This window comes from Lactuca sativa, chromosome 6 (genome assembly GCF_002870075.4).
Source record: "Lactuca sativa cultivar Salinas chromosome 6, Lsat_Salinas_v11, whole genome shotgun sequence".
Taxonomy (NCBI): Eukaryota; Viridiplantae; Streptophyta; class Magnoliopsida; order Asterales; family Asteraceae; genus Lactuca; species Lactuca sativa.
The window spans coordinates 60,946,880-60,969,387 of NC_056628.2; the positions used below are offsets into that span (position 1 = coordinate 60,946,880).

Consider the following 22,508-nt stretch of genomic DNA (forward strand, 5'->3'; position numbering starts at 1 on the left):
CTCATTTCGAAAGTAATTTTTTCATCTTCTACATGAAGTGTAAGCTTTGAGTCGTGGATGTCAACTAAAGCTCTTGCGGTACTCAAGAATGGTCTTCCCAAAATTATGGGAAGTTCTTCATCTTCTTTCATGTCAAGAACCATAAAGTCAACCTGAAAGACAAACTTTCCCACCTTCACTAACAAGTCTTTGATAATTCCTCGTGGTTAAGTGATTGAGTGATTTTCCATACGAATTTTCATCCTTGTGTCTTGTAGCCTTGGTAGACCGAGGTTTTGGTAAAAAGAATAATGCATAAGGTTAATGCTTGCCCCCGAATCGGCTAAACATTTATAGAAGTGGAGTTACCAAATTCACAAGGCAAAGTTAATTAGCCTGGATATCCCATCTTGATTGGCTATCCAACAGTAAGAGTCACATAGATAACAAACATATACAAGCAATATAGGGAATTTTCACAAAGGAAACTATCATCCTAGTAACATAATCTGGTGGGCCGAAATTGGTGTCTTTGACCCACGAGTACAATGAAGGAAACTCACCTCAGACTGAAGATATCAAATCACACTTGAGCTGTTGAATCGTGAAATCCGTTAACTAAATCACAAATAATAAAACCCTAATTAGAAGTTTGGTCAATAACCAAACCTTAGATTCCAAACCCTAAATCTTGGCTTTAAGGGTAAAAGGTTGCTTTACCCTTCCCTTATTGGGCCTAACATACCATGGCCCAAATCTAAACTAGCCCAAAAGTCCAAAAGGCATTCCAAGTCCAATATAGGCCCAAATCCATAAAGGCCCAGCTCAGAAAAACTCGTCGTACTACAAGAGCCCAAAACCCTAAATCCCAAGACGGCCAGAAACTAAAAGTCCCAAAACCCCGTTTCGTGAGTATGCTAAGCGTACCCTCAGTACGCCTAACATACTCAGATGCTTCACCAGTTTGGGACCCCATGCACGTATGCTTAGCGTACAACTTTGTATGCACTGCGCATCCCCCAGTTGGCCGAATTCCCTTTTAAGGTCTTAGTTAGCTAATACCTAACGTCCAACTTCAGATCTAGTCTCCTAAAGTCGTCCTAAACAATAAAGTTGTGAACTTTATCCCTTTCCATGCCTTAATGGGACTCAAGTCATATATTTAATACTTTGCTTCCACTAATGGTCACTAACTCATGCATGGTTGATCTACAACCATCAAGATACAAGCTTTATGGATCAATGGGCCTCAAAACAACAAAAAGGATGTATCATAACATCAAGAGTAGCGTTTACTCATAAGAGTTCATCCATGGGACCAAAATATGCTAATTTCTTCCCAAACGTTAGATCTAGACATAGGATGAACAAGTTTTAGACTTTATATCTCCAATGAGCTAGAAATGGTGAATAACCTCCGGATTTACAAGCTCCTTCTTGTCCAATGCTTGTCCACAAGTCTTCTTTTTCTTCACTAAGAACCACACACACACACACACGCACAAGCTCAATCTCTTTGAGAAATGAACTAGGGTTTGGAGGTTAGCCAAAAAGGCAATGGAGGCTGATAAGGTGAGGGTTTGGGGTGGGGGGGGGATTAATGTGTTTAAATAGGGTAAAAAACCTAAAAAGTAGGGTTTTCCCCTGACTCACATATGCCTTGCCTATGCATAGGTATGCCCAGCGTACCAAGGGGGCTCCCCACCTCATGCATGTTTAGGAGTACGCCCATCATACCTGATGTACGCCTAGTGTACTCGGGTCCAAGATAAGAACTAAATTAAATAATTTGCTAAGAGTTTCACTTTACAAATTGGGCGTTATAGTTTTCATTGTCGCCAGCCAGGTCATTTCAAATCCAGCTATCCTGTATGGGTGGCATAGGGGGTGCAGGCCCCAACACCCATCATCGTGCAGAAGGTGAAAGTCGAGGCTCAAGAAACCACTGGTAGGTATTTTAATCCCCATTTCTGTAATGATACTTCTAACTAGAAAAAGTATGTTCTTGGCCAGTGTTATATCGTTGGATTAGAAATATTTATGAATGGTAAGATTGTTAGAACCATATTGGAATTTCTACAATTTCAACAGGTTGGGGTTCAGTCCTCGGAGCGCTTCATATTTCAGAGGTATGTAGATCATTCTTGCTAGGTTCAAAGTTGTGACAGTGGAAAGCTTCTGATAAAACCATCTAAGGTTCGAGAATTCTCTATGATTGACTATGTTATTGTTCAAAGAATTACCATATGCCATTTTGCATACCAAGAATCACGTTAAAAGGTAGTTAGATGATTCGGTTGTAGGTGTGGACTCAAGAGTTGACAATTTTTGTTAGCGTGATCCCTAGGTGAGAAGGAGATGAGTGCTTCTCTTGGAGGATCAACATCTGGATTGATTTTATTAGGCTCAATACAATGGGTCCGAAGGAGATGTATAGTAAGTTCATTAGATTATTGGAACTTGAGCTGGTAAAAGAGATGTCACAATGTATAGCTGTAATGGATTGTTCAGAACATGAGTACAAGATCAGTAACTACCAAATTCATGCTTTCATGAGTGTAATTGTGGTACTCACATTAGAATATTTTAGGAAAAGATCTTGTGGAAGCTAGTTGTCCCTATCTGGGACAACAAAGTCAAAATTCAGGAGCGCTTGTATTGCTCAGGATGGATGTCAGCTGATTGTTGACATGCTTTAAACCAATTGCTAGTGCTAGTAATACAAGAATAGTAGTGAACCATCACTCTAAAGTGTGGGTGATGAGTTGATCGCATAGGTTTGATTAGGTGTTAGGATAGTCAAGAGGATGTAAATGGACCTTGTTAGAGATGTTCAGAGTGTATCATTTTTTTTTCGGAAAGTGGGTAATTCGATTTAGTGATCCGTTCATTCCGGTCAAGGGTTATAGTTCTTTGTGGCCAACTAGGGTGGCTTAAGGATTTTTAGTTGTAGCACGGGAAGTACTTCGGGTAGGGAGGCATTTAACCTAGTATGGGGTGTGCGTATCCTAGCTTGTATTGTCTTGGAATCCTGGTTCCTGGAAGCTCAGGATGTCAGGAGTGGAATACTGAGGTGGTGACATGATTTAGAAGTCCATCGGCTATGGGGTTGGCAGAGTACAACTGAATCCAAGTGGGGGAGAATTGTTTGGATCATTGGGAATAATTCCAGGTGCAAAACAAGGAAGAATTTTATACTGTAGGCAAGTGGAGAGCCAGTTATAATTACGACGTGGCTTGAGATTTTCAAAAGGATGAGGATCCTGGTTATCTTATCCAAATATGTGAACTGTGAAGCATTAATTGTGGTGCATGGAGGATATGTAATTTGATACATGTGGAGGGACTGTGTTAGAGGCTCTCTGCATTTTCTTGTCTGATAAAGGCTTTGGGGTTCGAAGCATAACCCAAATCCCTGATTGGGATACCGTCGATATGGTTTTGATGCATGTTCAATTATAGATGGTTTGGTAAATGGATAGTAAGACCATTGGTTGGGTCCATGGCAGTATGGAAGTGTTTTAAGACTAAGGGGTATCCGTAGCATTCATCAGGTTGATAGGCCGTTGTGGAAGGGTTGTACATTTGCAACGGAATCATAACATTCACCAGAATGAGGTAGGCCATTGTGTGAGTGGTCGGTTGGACTGAGAAAAGATTAGTGCATACCTAGGAGAAAGTGAATAGTATTTGTTAGGGCCAAGATCCTCGAATCCTTTAGGATCCTCAAAATTCATCAAATATTCAGGATCCTCAACTATCTCACGATCCTGACTGTTACCGTTATTATTATTTAGTAAAATTTATAACGGTTATACTTTGTTCTTAATCGACACATGAGCAGAAATAGTCAAGAGAATATTTATTCTCAATGGAGTTTCATCTCAGCTATGCTAACGACTTGGAATACCAAGTCAAATAACATTCATGAATCTGGTCATGGAGGATCCCGAAAATATCAGACATCTTGTTAGCTAGTTTCGACTATAAATTGACACTTGTATCTCGTACACAACACACTGTTTTTTCTATGAGATTACTATACAAAATTATTCACTTGTTCTTTCTGAAATATTCTCTGTAATCACCATTTTACATTAATAAAATCATCAAGGCAGGTGATCATTATCACCTCTTAAGGTTTTGTGCTGGAGATCCTAGCAATGGTCAAGGGCTTTCCTTGTAAACCACTATGTCATTCTCTTTTATCTTTTGCTAGTGCACAATTCGAACATCATAATTTCTCATTTAATTTGGTTGATTAGTACTTGTGTATTTTTTTTACTAAAACAATCTGGCACCCATCGTAGGGCTGTGGTGTTCAAGATCCTCAAAAGATCATGTCAACATAACCAATCATTTCTTCATCATCTGCTATTTCCATTCCAACCAATAACCTACCACCTCCACCGAGTAGACCCCCTGGCCAGAGGAAAACGCCTGACACTTTGAAGAAAAACACCCCTCCGGTCGTTAACCAAGGACGTTTGGGATCTTCAAGAGTCTAGGACCCGACTACCGCGGTCATTACTGCAGAAGTCTTCACCATGATGAGGAACATGATGCAACTGGTGACCCAACAACAGGAGGAGAATAGAGCACTGCTCAGAGAAATGGAGAGGATGAAGGTGGAATCTCATAAATCCTAGGAAACAGCGCCCATAGTTGTACAACCAAGGATCCTGAACTTCGATAATGCAGGATCCTTAGGAAACCACCAGAAGGACACAATTCCTACCAATGTGGCATCACCTTGGGGGCAACTATGGACAACTGAGCTTATATGATCAATTATCTCAATGAGCCTTTCAATACTGCTAGAAACCTAGATTCTAGTAACTTCTTAAACAACAATACTCTTAATACTAACTCTAATAATGTTGATACATGAATAAATCCAAGCATGGCTAGGGAACTTTAGCATTTGAGACAAATAATCTCAAGCGTACCCGAGGTGCTCCAACCCATAACAGAAGCATCTCTAACAAGTTATAGGATCTCAAGATTCGCTCCCGCAATAGCGGATACCGAATTTCCCAAGTACTTCCACACCCCTAGAATGAAGCCTTACGATGGAACTACGGATCCTGAAGAACATGTAGCGTAATACTGAGAAAGGATGGAGATCATTCTCATCCCAATACACTTGAAAGAAGCTTGCCTACACGAAGGCTTCGGTTCAACGCTTATTGGACCAACTTTCAGATGGCTGCTAAATGTTCCTCCATATTCTATTACTTCATTTGCACACCTAGTCAATATTTTCAATAACCAGTTTTCCTGTAGCAGAACCTTCGAGAAGATCACAAGTGATCTCTATTGGGTGGTTCAGGATCCTAAGGAACGACTTAGAGATTTTGTTAACAGGTTTGGCAGGGAAGCCTTAAGCATCCCCAACATCAACATGACGACTGCTGTAGAGGCCTTCAAGATGGGTCTAAGGAAGGATTCACCCTTCTTTGAGGATCTTTTGATGACCACATGTAAGAGATTGGATGAAGTTAGGTGCTAAGAATTAATATTCATAAGGATTGAAGATGATAAAGATATCTAGAAGAGGAGAAATCCTTCAAATCAATATGAGAATCCCAACAGGAAGCTCGAATCCTCAACCCCAAGACCCTACAAATTGAACCCCTATTCCAAACCGGATCATCACAGGGTTAATGCCCTTGAAGATGAAGGAGAAGAAGAGGAACTTCCTAAGATAAATGACTATTGTTGTTCTGTGGATGTTTCAGGTATAGTCCATGCTATGCAGGACCTCAGAGACAAAGTAAGATGGCCAAAGAAGGATAACAAGTCCACCAGCTGGAAAGAAAAATCCAAATAGTGTGCTTGCCACAAAGACTTTGGTCACACGAAGAAGGATTGTATAGCCCTTAGACAGGAGATCAACTACCTCCTTAGCAAGGGGCACCTCAAAGAGATCCTCTGGTGAAAAAGAGAAAAATCCAAGGAGAACAACCAGGATAGTCACAAGATTCTAGAGAAACCAGGATCTCCATCCCCAAACGTCAAGATAATTAATGTTATCTCGGGCGGATCTAACATTTGTGGTACTTCTTACTCTCTGGCTAAAAGACACACCAAGGTCTCTAAAACAGAAAAGGAGGATAGACCACACAAGAATATCATGGTTCGCAACGATAAAGTAATCACATTTGACGAGATAGACAAGGAAGGGACCTAGGATCCTCACCATGACATACTTGTGATAACACTGTATGTGGCCAACCACTTCGTCAGAAGGATCCTTATTGACAGGGCATCCTCGGTCAACATCATACTACTATATGCACTAAAAAGGATGAACATCCCAGAATCGAAGATAATCAATAGATCCTCGATTCTCATAGGATTTAGTGGGGAAACGAAACACACAACTAGGGAGATAAATCTGCCGATATACATAGAGGGGGGTAAACTCTATACAAAATTTCAATGTTATTGACACCTTATATTCTTATAAGGTGATACTAGGTAGACCGTGGATCCATGAGATGAAAGCGGTTCCTTCAACATATCATAAATGTGTAAAAATGCCTACTCCATGGGGAATGGTGAGGATCATGGGAGTTCAACAAGAATCGAAGGAATGTTATAAAACCTCTATGAAACCTGTGACCAAACCCCAACAAGCATAACAATTAAGGTAGGGGCATGAGATGTTCTAGAAATGAAGGAGCAGATGTGAAGGAAGTGCCCCTGGGCATCGAAGATCCTAAAGCTAAAGTTCTCATAGGGTCCTCAATACCTAAGCAAATCGAACAAGATATGTTAAACTTCCTTCAAACCAGAAGCAAGACATTCGCATTGAAACACGAAGATATGACAGGTATAGACAAGAGTATTATCACTAACAAACTTAATATTGATTCGTCTTTCAGACCAATACACCAAAAGAGAAGGAAGTTTGCACCTGAAAGGAATCAGATCATCCAAGAAGAAGTATAAAAGTTTCTCAAGACATGATTGATCAAGGAGGTGAAGTTTCCAAGATGGCTAGCTAATGTGGTTGTCGTATAGAAGAAGAATGGCAAATGGCAAGTATGTGTGGACTACACGGATCTTAACAAGGCATATCCTAAGGATCCTTTCCCTCTACCACACATTGAATCTATGATAGACGCAACGGCTGGCTACAAACTCCTGACCTTCATGGATGCTTCAACAGGATTCTAACAAATCCAGATGGAACCATCTGATCAAGAATATACGACTTTCATAACACCAACAGGTATATATTGTTACACTGCAATTCCTTTTGGTCTTAAAAATGAAAGTGCAACATATCAAAGATTGGTGAATCAGATGTTTAAAGACATGTTGTGGGACACCATGGAGGTCTATATTGACGACATGGTGGTGAAGTCAACGAAAGTAGAATTTGACATCTTAGACGAATATGATATGAAGTTGAATCCACTCAAATGCCACTTTGAGATGAAGTTGGGCAAGTTCCTTGGGTATATGGTAACCTAGTGAGGAATAGAAGTAAGCCCGGAGCAGATCAAAGCAATCATCGAGCTTAAATCTCCATCATCAACAAAAGACATCTAAAGGCTAACAGGAGGGTAGTGACACTCAAACGGTTCATTTCAAGATCCCCAAAAAGATGTAAACCATTCTACTATATCTTGAAGAAGAGCAAGAGGTTTGAATGGACTGGAGACCACGAAAAAGCTTTTCAGGAACTCAAAAAATACTTGATTTCTACGCCATTACTGGTAAAGCCTATAGATGGAGATCCACTTCTCCTCTACCTCTTGGTATCCTCAAATGCGGTAAGTGTTGTCCTAGCCAAGGATCTTAACAGAGACCAACATCTTATCTACTATGTAAGTACAAGTCTTCTGGATCTTGAAACCAGGTACTCTCACCTCGAAAAATTAATTCTTGCCCTAGTAACTTCTTCTACTAAATTAATACATTATTTTGAAACACATACTATACATGTAAAAACTAATTATCCTATTAAGAATGTCATGAGAAAACCAGAAATGTTAGGAAGGATGGAAAAATGGTCGTTGAAGTTAAGTACATTCGACATCAGATATGAACCAAGATCCACCATAAAGTCACAAGCATTAGCAAACTTTGTGGATGACTTTAGCGATGATCTAAAGAATGAAGTAGACATAGAAGCCAAACACCTCCTAAAAGATGAACACTTGGGAAAATGGATGTTATTCACAGATGGAGCTTCAAATAAAAAAGGAACAGGGCTAAGGATCATACTAAATCGCCATAAGGGGACATCCTACCCCTGGCAGTTAGTTACGAATTCAGCGCTACCAATAACAAAGCAGAATATGAAGCACTCACAATGGGACTACAATAGGCTAAGGATTTTCAAATCAGGGATCTTCAGGTATTTGTTGATTCTTTATTACTGACCAATCACTTCAACGGATCGTACGCGGTGAAAGGTGAAAGATAAGCTCTGTATCTGGAAATTCTCAATAAATTAGCCTTTGATTTTGATAACTTTAGTCTAACCTAAGTTCACAGAGAAGAAAACACAGATGCAAACGCATTACCCAATTTAGGATCCTCCGTAAGGATCCCACCAGAAACAAGGATCCCTATAACCCATATAATAACTCCTGCCATAGAAGCCCATCCCGAAAAATCAGAAGATCCCGAACAACCAATAAGCTTAGCAGCCGTCAAAGATTCTGACCCTCAGATCTCTCCTCAAAGGGATCTCGACGAACAGGATCCTCAAGGAAGTCCACGATCATGGACCCAACCAATTATGGAATATGTCCAACATGGTACGATTCCAACAGAAAAAAAAGCAAAAGAGCATTCAGAACAAGAGTCTCAGGATTCATTATAATCTAAGGTAAACTTTATAAAAAGTATATCATAGGTCCATACCTTAGATGCTTGGAAGATCCTGAAGTTGTAGAAGTTTTGAAAAACATACATGAAGGAGACTATGGCAATCAAACTGGGGACAGATCCTTATGCTCAAAGATATTAAGAACATGATACTACTGGCCAACCATGAAGAGAGACTCTTTCCTAAATGCTTAACAGTCTGATGCTTTCCAAAGACGTAGCAACATCCCACATCAACCAGCATAACCTCTACATCCTGTTATCTCTCCATGGCCATTCACGAAATGGGGAATGAATATAGTGGGAAAATTACCAATCGCGCTAGGGGGAAAAGTCTTCATGCTGGTGATGACTGATTATTTCTCAAAGTGGATCAAAGTTGAAGCCTTCGTTCAGGTAAGAGTCAAAGAGGTAGTCTCATTTATTAAACATAATATCTTGACCAGGTTCGGGATCCCGACCGAAATCATATGCGACAATGGATCCCAATTCATAAGTAAAAGGACAAGAGACTTTTACACAAGTTGGGGAATCAAAATGATAATGTCCACTCCTGTTCATCCCCAAGCTAATGGTCAAGCATAATCCAACAATAAAATCATAGCAAACAACTTGAAGAAAAGGTTGGATAAGAAGAAAGGAAGATTGGTAGAAGAGCTTCCTTTTGTCTTATGGGCAGATAGGACTACTTCCAAAATAGCCACAGGTCAGACCCCCTACTCCCTGGTGTTTGGGACATAAGTGATGATCCCGACGACAAGATATTTTCTCCAAAATCAAGAAAACAATGATGGGATCCTTGCCTAAGATCTTGACACTATTGAATAATTTAGAGATCTTGCCAAAATATGCATTACTGCCCATCAACAATGGATCACTAAGGTTTACAATAAAAACATAAAAGTTAGAAGGTTTCAAATAGGAGACTTGGTATTAAGGAAAACATTCCAAAACACCAAGGATCCCCGTGCAGGTAAATTAGCTCCTAAATGGGAAGGACCATATCTCATAGATGTTGAAGCAAGAAAATGAGCATACTGGCTAGCAAAACTTGAAGGAGATTTTCTGCCAAGATCATGGAATGCTATACATCTCAAAGCATACTACATGTAAGTAAGGTCGATTAATCTTCAACAAAACCTAGGTACACATGTTCCTTACCTTGAACTTTTCATCGTTACTTAGTTTCTCCTCGATAATTGTATTAACTTACGCATCGGAGGGGCATTAGCTAGACTAATTCCCCCTAGCTAATGTTTCCATGCAAGACAACGCACAACTAATGATCTCCATAAGCAACAATCCTGAAACATAAGGATCCTCACGATTAAAAGATCCTGGAACATAAGCCTCCTAACACATAAAGATATCAGCATCTTAACAATTCCATTATGTCAACGGTATGATTTTTAAACTATTATATACACAAGCTAGAGACTGATTATCTCTCCTACGTTTAAGGGTACTTAATCCCCTCTAAGGTTTAAAGAGCTAATTACCTCTTTCACACAAACTAAGGTTTATACACCTCGTTTGAATGCACAATGTCCAACTATGGGATACAAATAAGGGGATCATTTCACGATACAATGGCTTGGTAACCCTCTTATTCTTGAACATTAGTTAAGATCCTTAAAGTTTATAACATTTTATGTTATCCAAAATTTGGGATCCTACCCCAATGATTACTTAAGGTTTTTTCATGTTATCCGAAATTTGGGATCCTACCTCAGTGATTACTTAAGGTTTATAACATTATCATGTTATCCAAAAGTTGGGATCTTACCCCCGAAATAACATAAGGTTTATAACATCTTTATGTTACTACACTTTGGGATTTTTCTTCAAAAATACACACGAATCGTAACATTTTCATAAGTAGGGAGATTTCCAATAAGATACATCATAAGTTGGGATCCTCCCCAGTACATAACATCAAACATGTTATCATTTGAACTTATGGTGTTACCTAAGAATATTGTCAAAGTTTATAACCTAAACAGGTTATCTTGATAAGCAAATTCCCCCGTAGGACCCTCATCCTTAAGGATCCTCATCATTAAGTATCCTAATCTTTGTGGATCCTCATCGACCATCATTGGTGAAGAACATTATTGTCAGAAATCAACAGTAAACCTAAGTTCTGTTCGGAGTTATCCTTAGTAAATTCCAAAGTTGAAGAACATATGAATCTTAAGGAAAAACTTGGAGATAATCAGGTTCCATCTATCCTTATTCTCAAAGAACTCTAGATAAAGCTTAAGGATCTTAAACTTTCTAGGATCTTAAGCAAAAAACATTTGGTTATCAGAATTCAAGTTCGCTAAAAATGATCAACTAACAAAACTTTTGTCTCAGGATTGTTTGCAGGAACCAAGGTTTAATGGGATCCTACCTATTCAAGGATCCTAATATCGTAGCAATCATGCAGAGAAATGAAAAGAGAGATATGACATGAAAATACTACCATATTATTGGGACCAGGAATCCAAGATCCTTACTATATCCAGGATCCTCATCAATATCAGGATCCCGGTTAATTACTGTTATTATTTTTATCAATATTTATAACGGTTATATTTTGTCTATAACTAAGACGTGTGCAGAAGTAGTCAAGGGAAGATCAATTCTCAACGAAGAATGATCTCAACTATCCTTAAAACCCGAAATACTTGGTCAAATAACGTTCGTGAAGTTGGTCATAGAGGATCTCGGGAATATCGAACATCTTGTTGGCTAAATTAGAGTATAAATTGACACTTGTAATCTGCACATGACACACTGTTCTTTAGCTTAAGCTTACTCTACAAAGTTCTCTACTTATTCTTACCAAGAACTCACCGTAATCTTCATTTTTATATCAATAAAATCATCAAGGCAGGTGATCATTATCACCTCCCAAGGTTTTATGCCGGAGATCCTAGTAAAGATCAAGGGCTTTCCTTGTAAACTATTGTGTCACTTTCTTTTACCACTTCCTTTTACACAATCTGAACATCACAGCCTCTCATTCAATTTGGTTGATTAGTACTTGTGTAATTTTTGACCAAAAGAATTTGGCACCCACTGTGGGGCCATGGTGTTCAAAATCCTCGAAAAAGAATCATGTCTACAAAACCGATCCTTTCATCGTCCTCTGAGAAATTCTTTCAAAAACCAAAACCAAAATTTCAAAACAAAAGGGTCCTGAAAAACATATCGTCTCAAATCAGATTTAATAAAACACCCCAATCGAGAAAACAGACAATAAGGATTTTACTGTTCCAAAAGTTTTTTTCAAAATCTTCTGAAAAATCCCAAAAGAGTGTCAAGTCTTTTCATAGATATAGCCTTCAAAACTATTTCTCAAATGACCCAAAATGGAAAGGAATTTTGCCAACTCTGACACTCTTAAAGTCACATCAATATGACAAAAGATCAAAACCTAGGAGGAAGTCTAACGCCCAAACTTTTTCAAATCCCAAGGGCAACTCAGTAAAATCTCATTCTCAGATTGGTCACAAGCCTCACACCACACCCTTTGGACCACTGACCAAGTACAGTGTCTAGCTCAATGAAAAAAAATTTACCTTTGGATTTTATCATCATAAAAGACCAAATCAAGTCCAATCTCGTAATCCTCCAAACCTCCTAATCTTCCGAAACCTCAAAACTTTCAGAAACCTTGTATTTCTCAAAAAACCTCAAAACACCCAGGTCTAGGTCTTAAAGTTGATACGAAACCTGTCCCCGCAACCCCTATTCATGCATCTAGGAAGAATTCAGTTGTAACCCTGGGCTCCAAACTTGTTTTTCTGCTCAAACTAACCGTGTAATTTTCATGCTTTGTGCAAGGAGGAACAAGAAGAGGAGTGACTGATCGATCGTGCATGCTCCTTGTACATGACCGGAAGGTTAGAATACCTTCGGGATTTCAGGCCTATCTATAATGGAGGACATGTCACGTTTGGTAGCAACGCAAACAATATCATCCGAGGATACGGTGTATTAACAACAGGGAATATCTCAATACAAAAGTTGGTTTACGTAGAATGCCACAAGCACAATCACATCAGTGTAGGCCAACTATACAAAGCAGGTCATCAGATCTAGTTTGATAATGAATACTGCTATATCTTGACAAGCGACAGAAGCAACTGTTTGATCAAATCCAAATTCGAAGGGACCATGTATCCTTTGGATGTCTCGTTGATCATTGGGAGACCACAACTATGTCTTCTGTCCAAAGCCGTATCCGAAGTTAGCTGGTTGTTGCATCGCAAGCTAGCTCATCTAAACTTTCGGTACATCAACAATTTTGTACGGAAGAACTCGTCTGAGGCCTACGAATTCTGAAGTACAACAATGAACACTCTGCCCTGCTTGTGAGTGTAGAAAACAATCAAAGGGAAGTCACCCATATGTCATTGATTCATAAAATTTTGAACCTCTAGAGCTGCTGCATATTGATCTTTGTGGTCCATCTACTGTAGCCAGTCTCCATTACAAGAAGTACATACTGGTTATAGTTGATGATTTTACTCGTTTCACATGGGTTTTCTTCCTGAGACTCAAATCCAAAAATCCGCAGATCCTGATAAAATTCATCAAAGAAATTGAACTAATAATCTCCTGGATAGTTTCTTGATTTGCAAAGGCATCAGTCACAACTTCTATGTTCCCTATACACCGCATCAAAATGGAGTAGTAGAGCGAAGGAATCGTACTTTGGTAAAATCAGCCAAATCCATGCTCAACTTTGCAAACCTTCCTCTATACTTCTAGGCCGAAGCAGTGGCAACAACATGCTTTGTTCAAAACTGAAGCATTGTCTGCAAGCATCTCAACAAAACACCTTATGAGGACCTTAACAATCGAAAACTGAATGTCCGATTCTTTCACATATTCGGGTGTAGATATTTTGTGTTCAAAAATAAGAATCACCTTAACAAATTTGCATCGAAGTTAGATGAAGGCATATTTCTGAGCTACTCAACAAACAAGGTGGCATACAAAGTTCTTATCATACGCACGCGACTAAAAGTTGAAAGTTTCGATGTCAAATTTGATGACTATTATGTCCGCAACACTGATCCTTCAAGAGAAACGAAAGCAATCCTAGAAAGTGACATCCAAACTCTTCGTGTCTTTTTAACATAGTTGAAGTTAACTATGATGATCTTTTTGACCCCGTAGAGACTGCACAACTGTCCGAAATTCTCGTGTCACCAGAAGCTCAACAAGAACACGTAGAAGTTTCTGGATCCTCCATATCTGATGACTTTTTTCACGAAACTTCCACCTCGCCAGTTAAATGGGAAAACACTACTCCGATTCTAACAACCATCGAGGTTCTAGTTATCGAAGATGTAGCTCCTGTTTCTATCCGCAGAGTCTCTAATCCATTAAATTCTTCCTTAGACTATGATGAAGAATATAATATCGATACACAAAATGATCCAAGGGTTATCACAGATTCTTTATTCCAGGGGGAACCATCTTTGGTTCTAGAGGGACTCCCATCCGCAATCTAGGGGGAACCTCATTCTGATCCAAATTCTATAGTCCAAGTCGAAGACACTTCTGCAGGCTGCTCACAAGTTGAGGGGGAACTACCTTCTCCCACCGCAGAATCCTCTGTTGTTGTCGACATTCCTTCCACCACAACTGCTGAAGTGTCTTAGACTTGGACTGTAGGATTTGGATCAGAATGAGGTTCCCCAAGGATTGCGGATGGGAGTCCCTCTGGAACCGAAGATGGTTCCCCCTGGAATAAAGAATGCATGATAACCCTTGGATCAGTTCTTGTGTCGATATTTTCTTCTTCATCAGAGTCTGAGGAAGCATTTGATGGATCATCAATTACCTCGTTTGCATGTCTGGAAAAAAGAACACCCTCCGGGTCAAATCATCGGAAACCCATCCGCAAACGAACAGACTCGATCTTCGCATAATCTTACGGACCATTGCCACTATGCAGCCTTTATATTCGCAGTCGAGCCCCGTTCCATCAAAGAAGCCCTTATGGAGTCTGACTAGATCTCTGCCATGCAAGAAGAGTTAGCAGATTTTGAAAGAAAAAAAGTGTGGAATCTAGTTTCGAAGCCAAAAGATCATACTATTGTTGGCACAAGATGGGTGTACAAAAACAAACTCGATGAATCCGGTGCAGTCATGCAAAATAAGGCATGATTAGTCGCCAGGATGGATGCAATATGCATCTTCTTAGCATATGCGGTACACAAAAATATCAAAGTACATCAAATGGATGCAAAAAGTGCCTTCCTGAATGGTGAACTGAAAGATGAGGTTTACTTGCAACAACCTCTAGGATTTGAAAGTCTAGAGTTCCCAGATTACTGTTTCAAGCTTGAGAAAAGTAGTCTATGGTCTTAAGCAAGCACCGAGGGCATGGTATGAGACTCTCTCTGAGTTTCTTGTCATGTCATTAAACAAAAGAGGTGTGATTGATCCCACGTTATTGCGAAAGACAAGTGGAAATCACCTTATGCTTGTTCAAATTTATGTTGATGATATCATATTCGGGTCAACAAATCAAGGTTTGGTGGATGAATTTGCAATGCTCATGACCAACAAGTTCCAAATGAGCATGAATAGAGAGATTAACTTCTTTCTAGGACTCCAAGTGAAGCAAGTCCCTTAAGGGATATTCATTCATCAAGAAAAATATACCTCTGAACTGCTAAAGAAATACGCAATGGATGATTGTTCCTCATCCAAGATTCCTATGGCCTTTGGATATAAGATTTATGCTGATCCTTTCGGAGAATCAGCGGATCACAAAACTTATAGAGGAATGCTTGGTTCTTTGATTTGCCTCACTGCAAGCAGACCAGATATTGTCTTTGCAACAGGATTATGTGCCAGATACCAACCCGACCCCAAAGTATCACACTTAACCGTAGTCAAACAGATCTTCAGATACTTGAAACGAAACAAAGCTCTCGGCCTATGGTATCCTACAGGGAACGACTTCAGTCTTCAAGCCTTTATAGATGCGGATCATGCTGGATGCAGATTGGATAGGAAAATCACTTTAGGTGGTTGTCAATTTCTTGGAGGAAGACTGGTTAGCTGGTCTTCACAGAAACAAAATTGTGTTTCTTTATCTACTGAAGAAGCTGAATATGTGGACGCAGCTAGTTGCTGTTCTTAAGTCCTATAGGTGAAAACCCAACTGATGGACTATGGATACAGAATGATGTGATACCGATTTATTGTGATTCAGAGAGAGCTATAGCAATTTCTCATAATCCTATTCATCATTCGAAGACAAAACACATTGAACTTTGGTACCATTTCATCAAGGACCACATACTCAAATGTAACATTGAACTGATTTTTGTCCCATCTCACGAAGAGATTGCAGATGCGTTTACAAAAGCACTTGCTGCGACAAAACTCAACAGTTTTCTACAAATGTTAGGGATGATGAATCCGGATCCACAATTCTTTTTGAATTGATAGGTATCGCAGACCACCTCTGGTCTCCGTTTCCTAGTTAAATATATCTACCATACATGGTCTCAGTATACCTCGTATACTGCAACCATATATCATACTTATATTTTTTTGGTCCTTATTGTTTGTTATTTCTGACTCTTTTGTCAAGTGTCTCAGTTCCTACTACCGTAGTCACATTTCCATCCACCGCAATGAAGAATCATTCTGCAATGAAGAATCAATCAGCAATGAAGAATCAATCCGCAATTATATTGAATGACTTCTCAACAACATCATTAATTCTTGAACATTATGTGGTATTTAATGATCTTCATTATATAAGAAGAACATTCTCAAAATATTCTTTTTGTAGCATACAACGTTTCAATTTCTTTCAAAATCACCTTTTTCATGTCATACCTATTTTAGGTTAAAAGACAATCAATTTGCTTTACCCATAAAAGAAATCTTTTACCTTTTCTCAATCACATCCCCTTCCCCAAGCTGTCTAATCTATTTCCACTTCTCCATTACCCAAAGGTTTTTCAGCCTTCCCCCTCCACATGATCTTCAACGTGGGCTGACATTTCATTAAATGCCCCTGTTCTCTTAAAAAAATCAATTTCTTTTAATTTATTTTATTTATGGCTGATAATAGTTAAAACCCAAGGGTTTTTACCATTAACAGTTGAAGATAGGGTAAATTCAATAATCTTTTGAGATCCGGAACTATATAAACACTTTTTCCCTCCCAAAAAAGCTTTACGCTTTCTGAAATCTTAGACGATCTTCATCTTCTTCATCTTCTTGCACTCAAAATTTTTCCTGCAAGTTCTTCAAACATTTTCAAAATGGTGAAGTCTGGTGTATCGAAGCAGCAATCCAAAGCATCAGGGTCAAAGCAACTAGCTGGTTCTGAATCCACCACAAGAAATCAAACGCAGTTAATTGCCTCGAGCAATTTTAGGGCAATATTTGAAGATCATCCATTCTACAACGATTCCATTCTCCTGATGATCAAGTTCATAACTTCTCACCCCCTATTCGGTGCTTTCGATTCATTCACTATTGTTGTTCCACTTTTAATCATTTTCAAATGTGCATTCTCTGCGTTTCGCCCAATCAACAACCTGCAAGAAGTGAAGGGTTTTGAGCATTCTAACACCCCTATGGTGTACATGCAACCCTAGAAACCTTGGATCTATGTTTTACTAAGATACATGCAAATTTGATTTTCCAAGGTTCTTCAACTATCTAGCATAGCATTGGAACTTGAATCATAAAGCTAGTACGAAAAACATACCTTTCTTGTGGATTAGATTCCTTGAGAACCTTGTGAACCTAGCACCTCAAGTGTGATACCTAAAATGTCTCACATAACACAACAACACTTGGAATAACCTTGAGAGAAGACACTTATCACTCAAAATCGACTAGCCCTCTTATTCTCTTATTAGTGTGCCGATTTTTCTTGCCATGGGGTCTTTATATAGTTGTGTCACAAGTAGGGTTACTCCATGTAAACCCCAATGTGCATGGCTTTCCATATTCCATGATCCACGGGTTTGTAACCTCCATGGACTATCCATGGAGCACCTTATGGGTTTAACCCAATTCATATAAACCATGGATCATTAGCCCACTATACAAGAATAGATGATTTACACAATCAACCCCATATATTTAATTAGTCTCCTTCTGATCACTTAATTAAATCCAAATTAATTCTTTGATCAATACTAATTAAATAATATTATTAATATATTAGAACTTATAATATATTAATAAACCTTAAGTGTTATTTATCTCATTTAGTCTATCCAAATGTTGCAATGCCATGCAACCCAAATGGACCATGCCAACCGGGTCAAGTACATTATAGAAATAGTTATGAACTTAGACACCTAATCCAACAGTCTCCCACTTGGATAAGTCTAATAACTATAACTGCAAGAATGACTCCAGGAACCGATCAACAATCGTAGCTCTCTCAAGGTCTCGCATAACTGAGATGATGATGATACACCATTTAAGATAAGTGATCATATAATCCTCTATTCTAGATATCAGCTGGACAATTACATGGAACAATGTCTTACTTATTGTCCAACAGTTTGTTTCCCGATTTCCGATTTGTTTGGCATAGAACTTAATTAAGCACATCAGCTTAGTTTTGACCTAGCCCGATACATGAGTTAACACAAAATCATCGAGGGGCCCATATATCACTTTTAATCTAAGAAGGAACAGATAAACTTTGACTCATATGCTTGTTCTACTACTTGTTGAATCATACACAAAGGCACGTTTTATAACATCGAGTTACCAATGCGTTTTCATGTAATCAATGTATAACCAACTCATAGTCAACAACTCATATCTCTAGGTTTGAAGACTTATATGATATTACCGTCTCACGATCACTCGATATAAATTCCATGAAGTGATACAAGTGAGCGTGGGTTGAATCTAATACTCAGAACTTATGAGCACTCATGAGTGTTGTAGCAACTCTTGCTATGTCCAACACTTTAGACATCTACAAGCCAACTCATGACAGCCTTGATTTATATCTACTTCCAACATATGACCGACTGTGGAGAATTTGAATAATATGATATACCATAACATAATTATTCTGGACGTCAAAACATGCAAATTGAAATGATAGTAAATGATTGACAGAAGATAGCAACACTTTACTTATAAATAAACAACAACTTTTATTTATCATCAAATTTCAATTACACTTTACAAATTTCATAGCTATCTAATTACTAAAACTAATATCATCCTTCAGCCCTATGCGCCTCGCATGCTGGAGATGCTTAAGCTTGTCTAGTCCCTTCGTGAGGGGATTTGTTGGGTTTTGATCCGATGATGCCCTCTTTGCCACGAGGAGTCCTTCTTCTATTCGATGTTTGATGAAATGGTATTTTCTGTCGATGTGTCTGGATCTCCCGTGATCCCTTGGTTCCTTGGATAAGGCAATTGCACTTTCACTATCATAAAAAATCTCTATAGACTCCTTTATAACTGGTACAACTCCAAGGTCTCCAATGAAGTTATTCAACCATATAGCCTGCTTTTCTACGTCGCTTTCTGCTATATACTCTGATTCGCAACTTGAATAAGCTATTGTCTCCTGCTTGGAACTTTTCCAAGAAATTGCTCCTCCGTTTAGGGTAAAGGCCCAGCCTGTCTGAGAGCGGAAATTATCCCTATCAGTCTGGAAGCTAGCATCACTATACCCTAATACTCTCAAGTCATCACTCCCACCAAGGGTAAGGACCCAGTCCTTAGTCCTCCACAGATACTTGAGAATGTTCTTTACGACAGTCCAGTGAGCCTTGCTAGGGTTCCCCTGATATCTGTTGACCATGCTCAATGCAAAGGCCACATCAGGATGAGTACACATCACAACATACATGATCGAGTCTACAGTGGAAACATACGGTACTCGACTCGTTTATGCTATCTCATCCTCTGAACTCGGGCTCTGGGTCTTACTCAATTTGGTGTTACTCTGGATCGGTAACTCTCCTTTCTTGGAATTCTGCATGTTGAACCTATTCAACAATTTATCCTAGTAGGTACTCTGACTAAGACCAATTAGTCTTTTACTCCCGTCTCTCAAGATCCTCATCCCTAGGATATAGGCAGCTTCTCCATGGTCCTTCATAGCGAAACACTTCCCAAGCCAGGACTTCACTTCTTGTAGAGTTGGGATGTCATTTCCTATGAGTAGTATGCCATCCACATAGAGTATCAAAAAGCTAACTATACTCCCACCAGCCTTGACATATACACAATATTCATCTTCACTTCTCGAATAGCCAAACTCTCTGACTTTCTCATCGAAACAAAGATTCCATCTGCGAGGTGATTGCTTCAATCCATAAATAGATTTCTTAAGCTTACACACTCTATTAGGGTACTATATACTGACAAAACCCTCTGGCTGACTCATGTAAACATCCTCAGCCAACTTCCCATTAAGGAAAGCGGTTTTGACATCATTTGCCATATTTCATAATCATGAAATGCAACAATGGCTAACATAACCCTAGTAGACTTAATCTTCGCTACTGGTGAAAAGGTGTCATCATAATCAACTCCCGGAGTTTGAGAAAAGCCCTTTGCAACCAGTCGCGCCTTATAAGTGTATACATTACTATCCATGTCGGTCTTCTTCTTGAAGATCCATTTGCACCCAATTGTCTTACGACCTGGTACATTGTCAACCAAGTTCCAAACTTGATTGTCATACATGGACTGTATCTCGCTGTCCATAGCCTCTTTCCGTTTGGCAGCCTCAGGGCTTGCCATGGCTTCCGTGTAGCTATTAGGTTCATCCAGAATTACCAGTGTGCTATCACTGATAAGTATGTCACCTTCCGCAGTAATATGGAAACCATAGTAATGCTCAAGTGCATTCCTAACTCTCATGGAACGCCTCAGAGGTATAGACTCTTCTGTCGGATTAACATGAGTTTCCTCCTCAGGTTGATTGTTAGGGTTTGAGGTTCCTTCACCACTTGACTCTTGAATTTCTTCAAGGTCAATTTTCCTCCCACTGTTTCCTTGGCTCGTGAAATCTCTCTTGCGAAAGACTCCTCTCCTTGCTACAAAGACCACATTATCACTGGGTCTGTAGAAGAGGTAACCAAAGGATCTCTGTGAGTAGCCGATGAAAATACACCTCTTACTTCGAGGTTCGAGCTTATCGTGAGATTCGCACCTCACAAAAGCCTCGCAACCCCAAATCTTGATGTGGTCCAGATTGGGAACTTTTCCGGTCCACATCTCATGAGGTGTTTTGGCAACCTTATTTGTAGGGACTAGATTAAGGATATGGGCGGCAGTCTCTAAGGCATACACCCAAAATGAGATTGGTAGCGAAGCTCGACTCATTATGGAATGAACCATGTCCAACAAGGTTCGATTGTGCCTCTCAGCCACACCATTAAGCTGTGGTGTCCTGGGAGGTGTCAATTGTGAGATAATCCCACATTCCTTAAGATAGTCCAGGAACTTTGTACTAAGATACTCACCACCCCGATCAGATTGAAGCATCTTAATGTTCTTGCCCAACTGATTCTCCACTTCCAGTTTAAACTCTTTGAATTTTTCAAAGGTTTCTGACTTATGCTTGATTAAGTAGACATATCCATATCTACTAAAATCATCAGTAAAAATCACATAGAAACAGTTAGCATCTCTTGTGGTAGTTCTGAAGGGTCCATACACATCAAGTAGGTATGGGATCCAACAAACCCTCACCCCTAGCACAAGAACTAGTGAAGGGCGACTTTGTCATTTTCCCAAGCAAACAAGATTCACAACTATCATCCGACTTTAGGCCAAATGTATCCAAGACTCCATCCTTTTAGAGTTGGCTTATGCGTTTCTTTCTTACATGTCCAAGACGACAATGCCATAATGATGCTTTATCCAAGCTAGTGGAAGAATCGATACACAATACATTATTTCCTAGGTTATCAACAACCGACACAGTTTCATACACACCATCACAAGGTAATGCTTTAAAATAAAGAACATTATTAAATAAAGCATTAATACCACCACATTCATTATCAAACGAAAAGGTAAACCCTTGTTTGTACAAACCATGAAAGGAAATGATATTTCTCGCCATTTCAGATGAGTAACAACACTTATTCAAATCTAACACTAACCCACTACTTAGCAACAAAGAATAAACTCCAATCTTGGTGACAAGTGAGGCTTTCCTACTCCCCATGATCAATTTTATCTTCCCATGCTCCACATTCTCACTTCTTCTTAGTCCCTGCAAATCAGTACATATGTGAATACCACAACCTGTATCGAGGACCCAAGAATTAGAATGGGGTGAGTTATTAGACAATATATTGTAAATACCTTCATGGTTGGGTTTTACTTTCCCATCCTTAACGTCTTGCAGGTACTTCGGGCAGTTTGGCTTCCAATGCGACTCTTCATGGCGATAGAAGCATTCAACCTCTTTAGGGTTGGTAGAAGGAGTGACAAAACATTTCTTGGTTCCACTTGAAGAGGAGCCATCAAGGGACTTTCCCTTGGTACCCTTCGAAGGGCTCTTCCTCTTCCTTCCTTTGCCTTGTTCGATTGCCAGCCACAGTAGGAGTAGGAGTAGTAACAGCCAACTTACCTTTAAGACCACTTCTGCGGTCTTCAAAAGTCCTTGAAGGTTGCTGGGTGTAACTTCCTCCTTG

The 22,508-nt window shown here is 39.4% G+C and overlaps 1 protein-coding gene across 1 annotated transcript; it reads left to right on the forward strand.

The window, feature by feature from the left end:
* Nucleotides 1–15,526: 15,526 nt before the first annotated feature.
* LOC111897777 (uncharacterized mitochondrial protein AtMg00810-like) lies at nt 15,527–15,985 on the forward strand. Its single transcript, XM_023893729.1, has one exon. It carries the CDS (start codon nt 15,527–15,529, stop codon nt 15,983–15,985), a length of 459 nt encoding a protein of 152 aa, XP_023749497.1.
* Nucleotides 15,986–22,508: the final 6,523 nt, after the last annotated feature.

Bases quoted from the DNA above. Each gene is read 5' to 3' on its own strand.
- LOC111897777 (XM_023893729.1), top strand. From the start codon at position 15,527: ATGGATGATTGTTCCTCATCCAAGATTCCTATGGCCTTTGGATATAAG.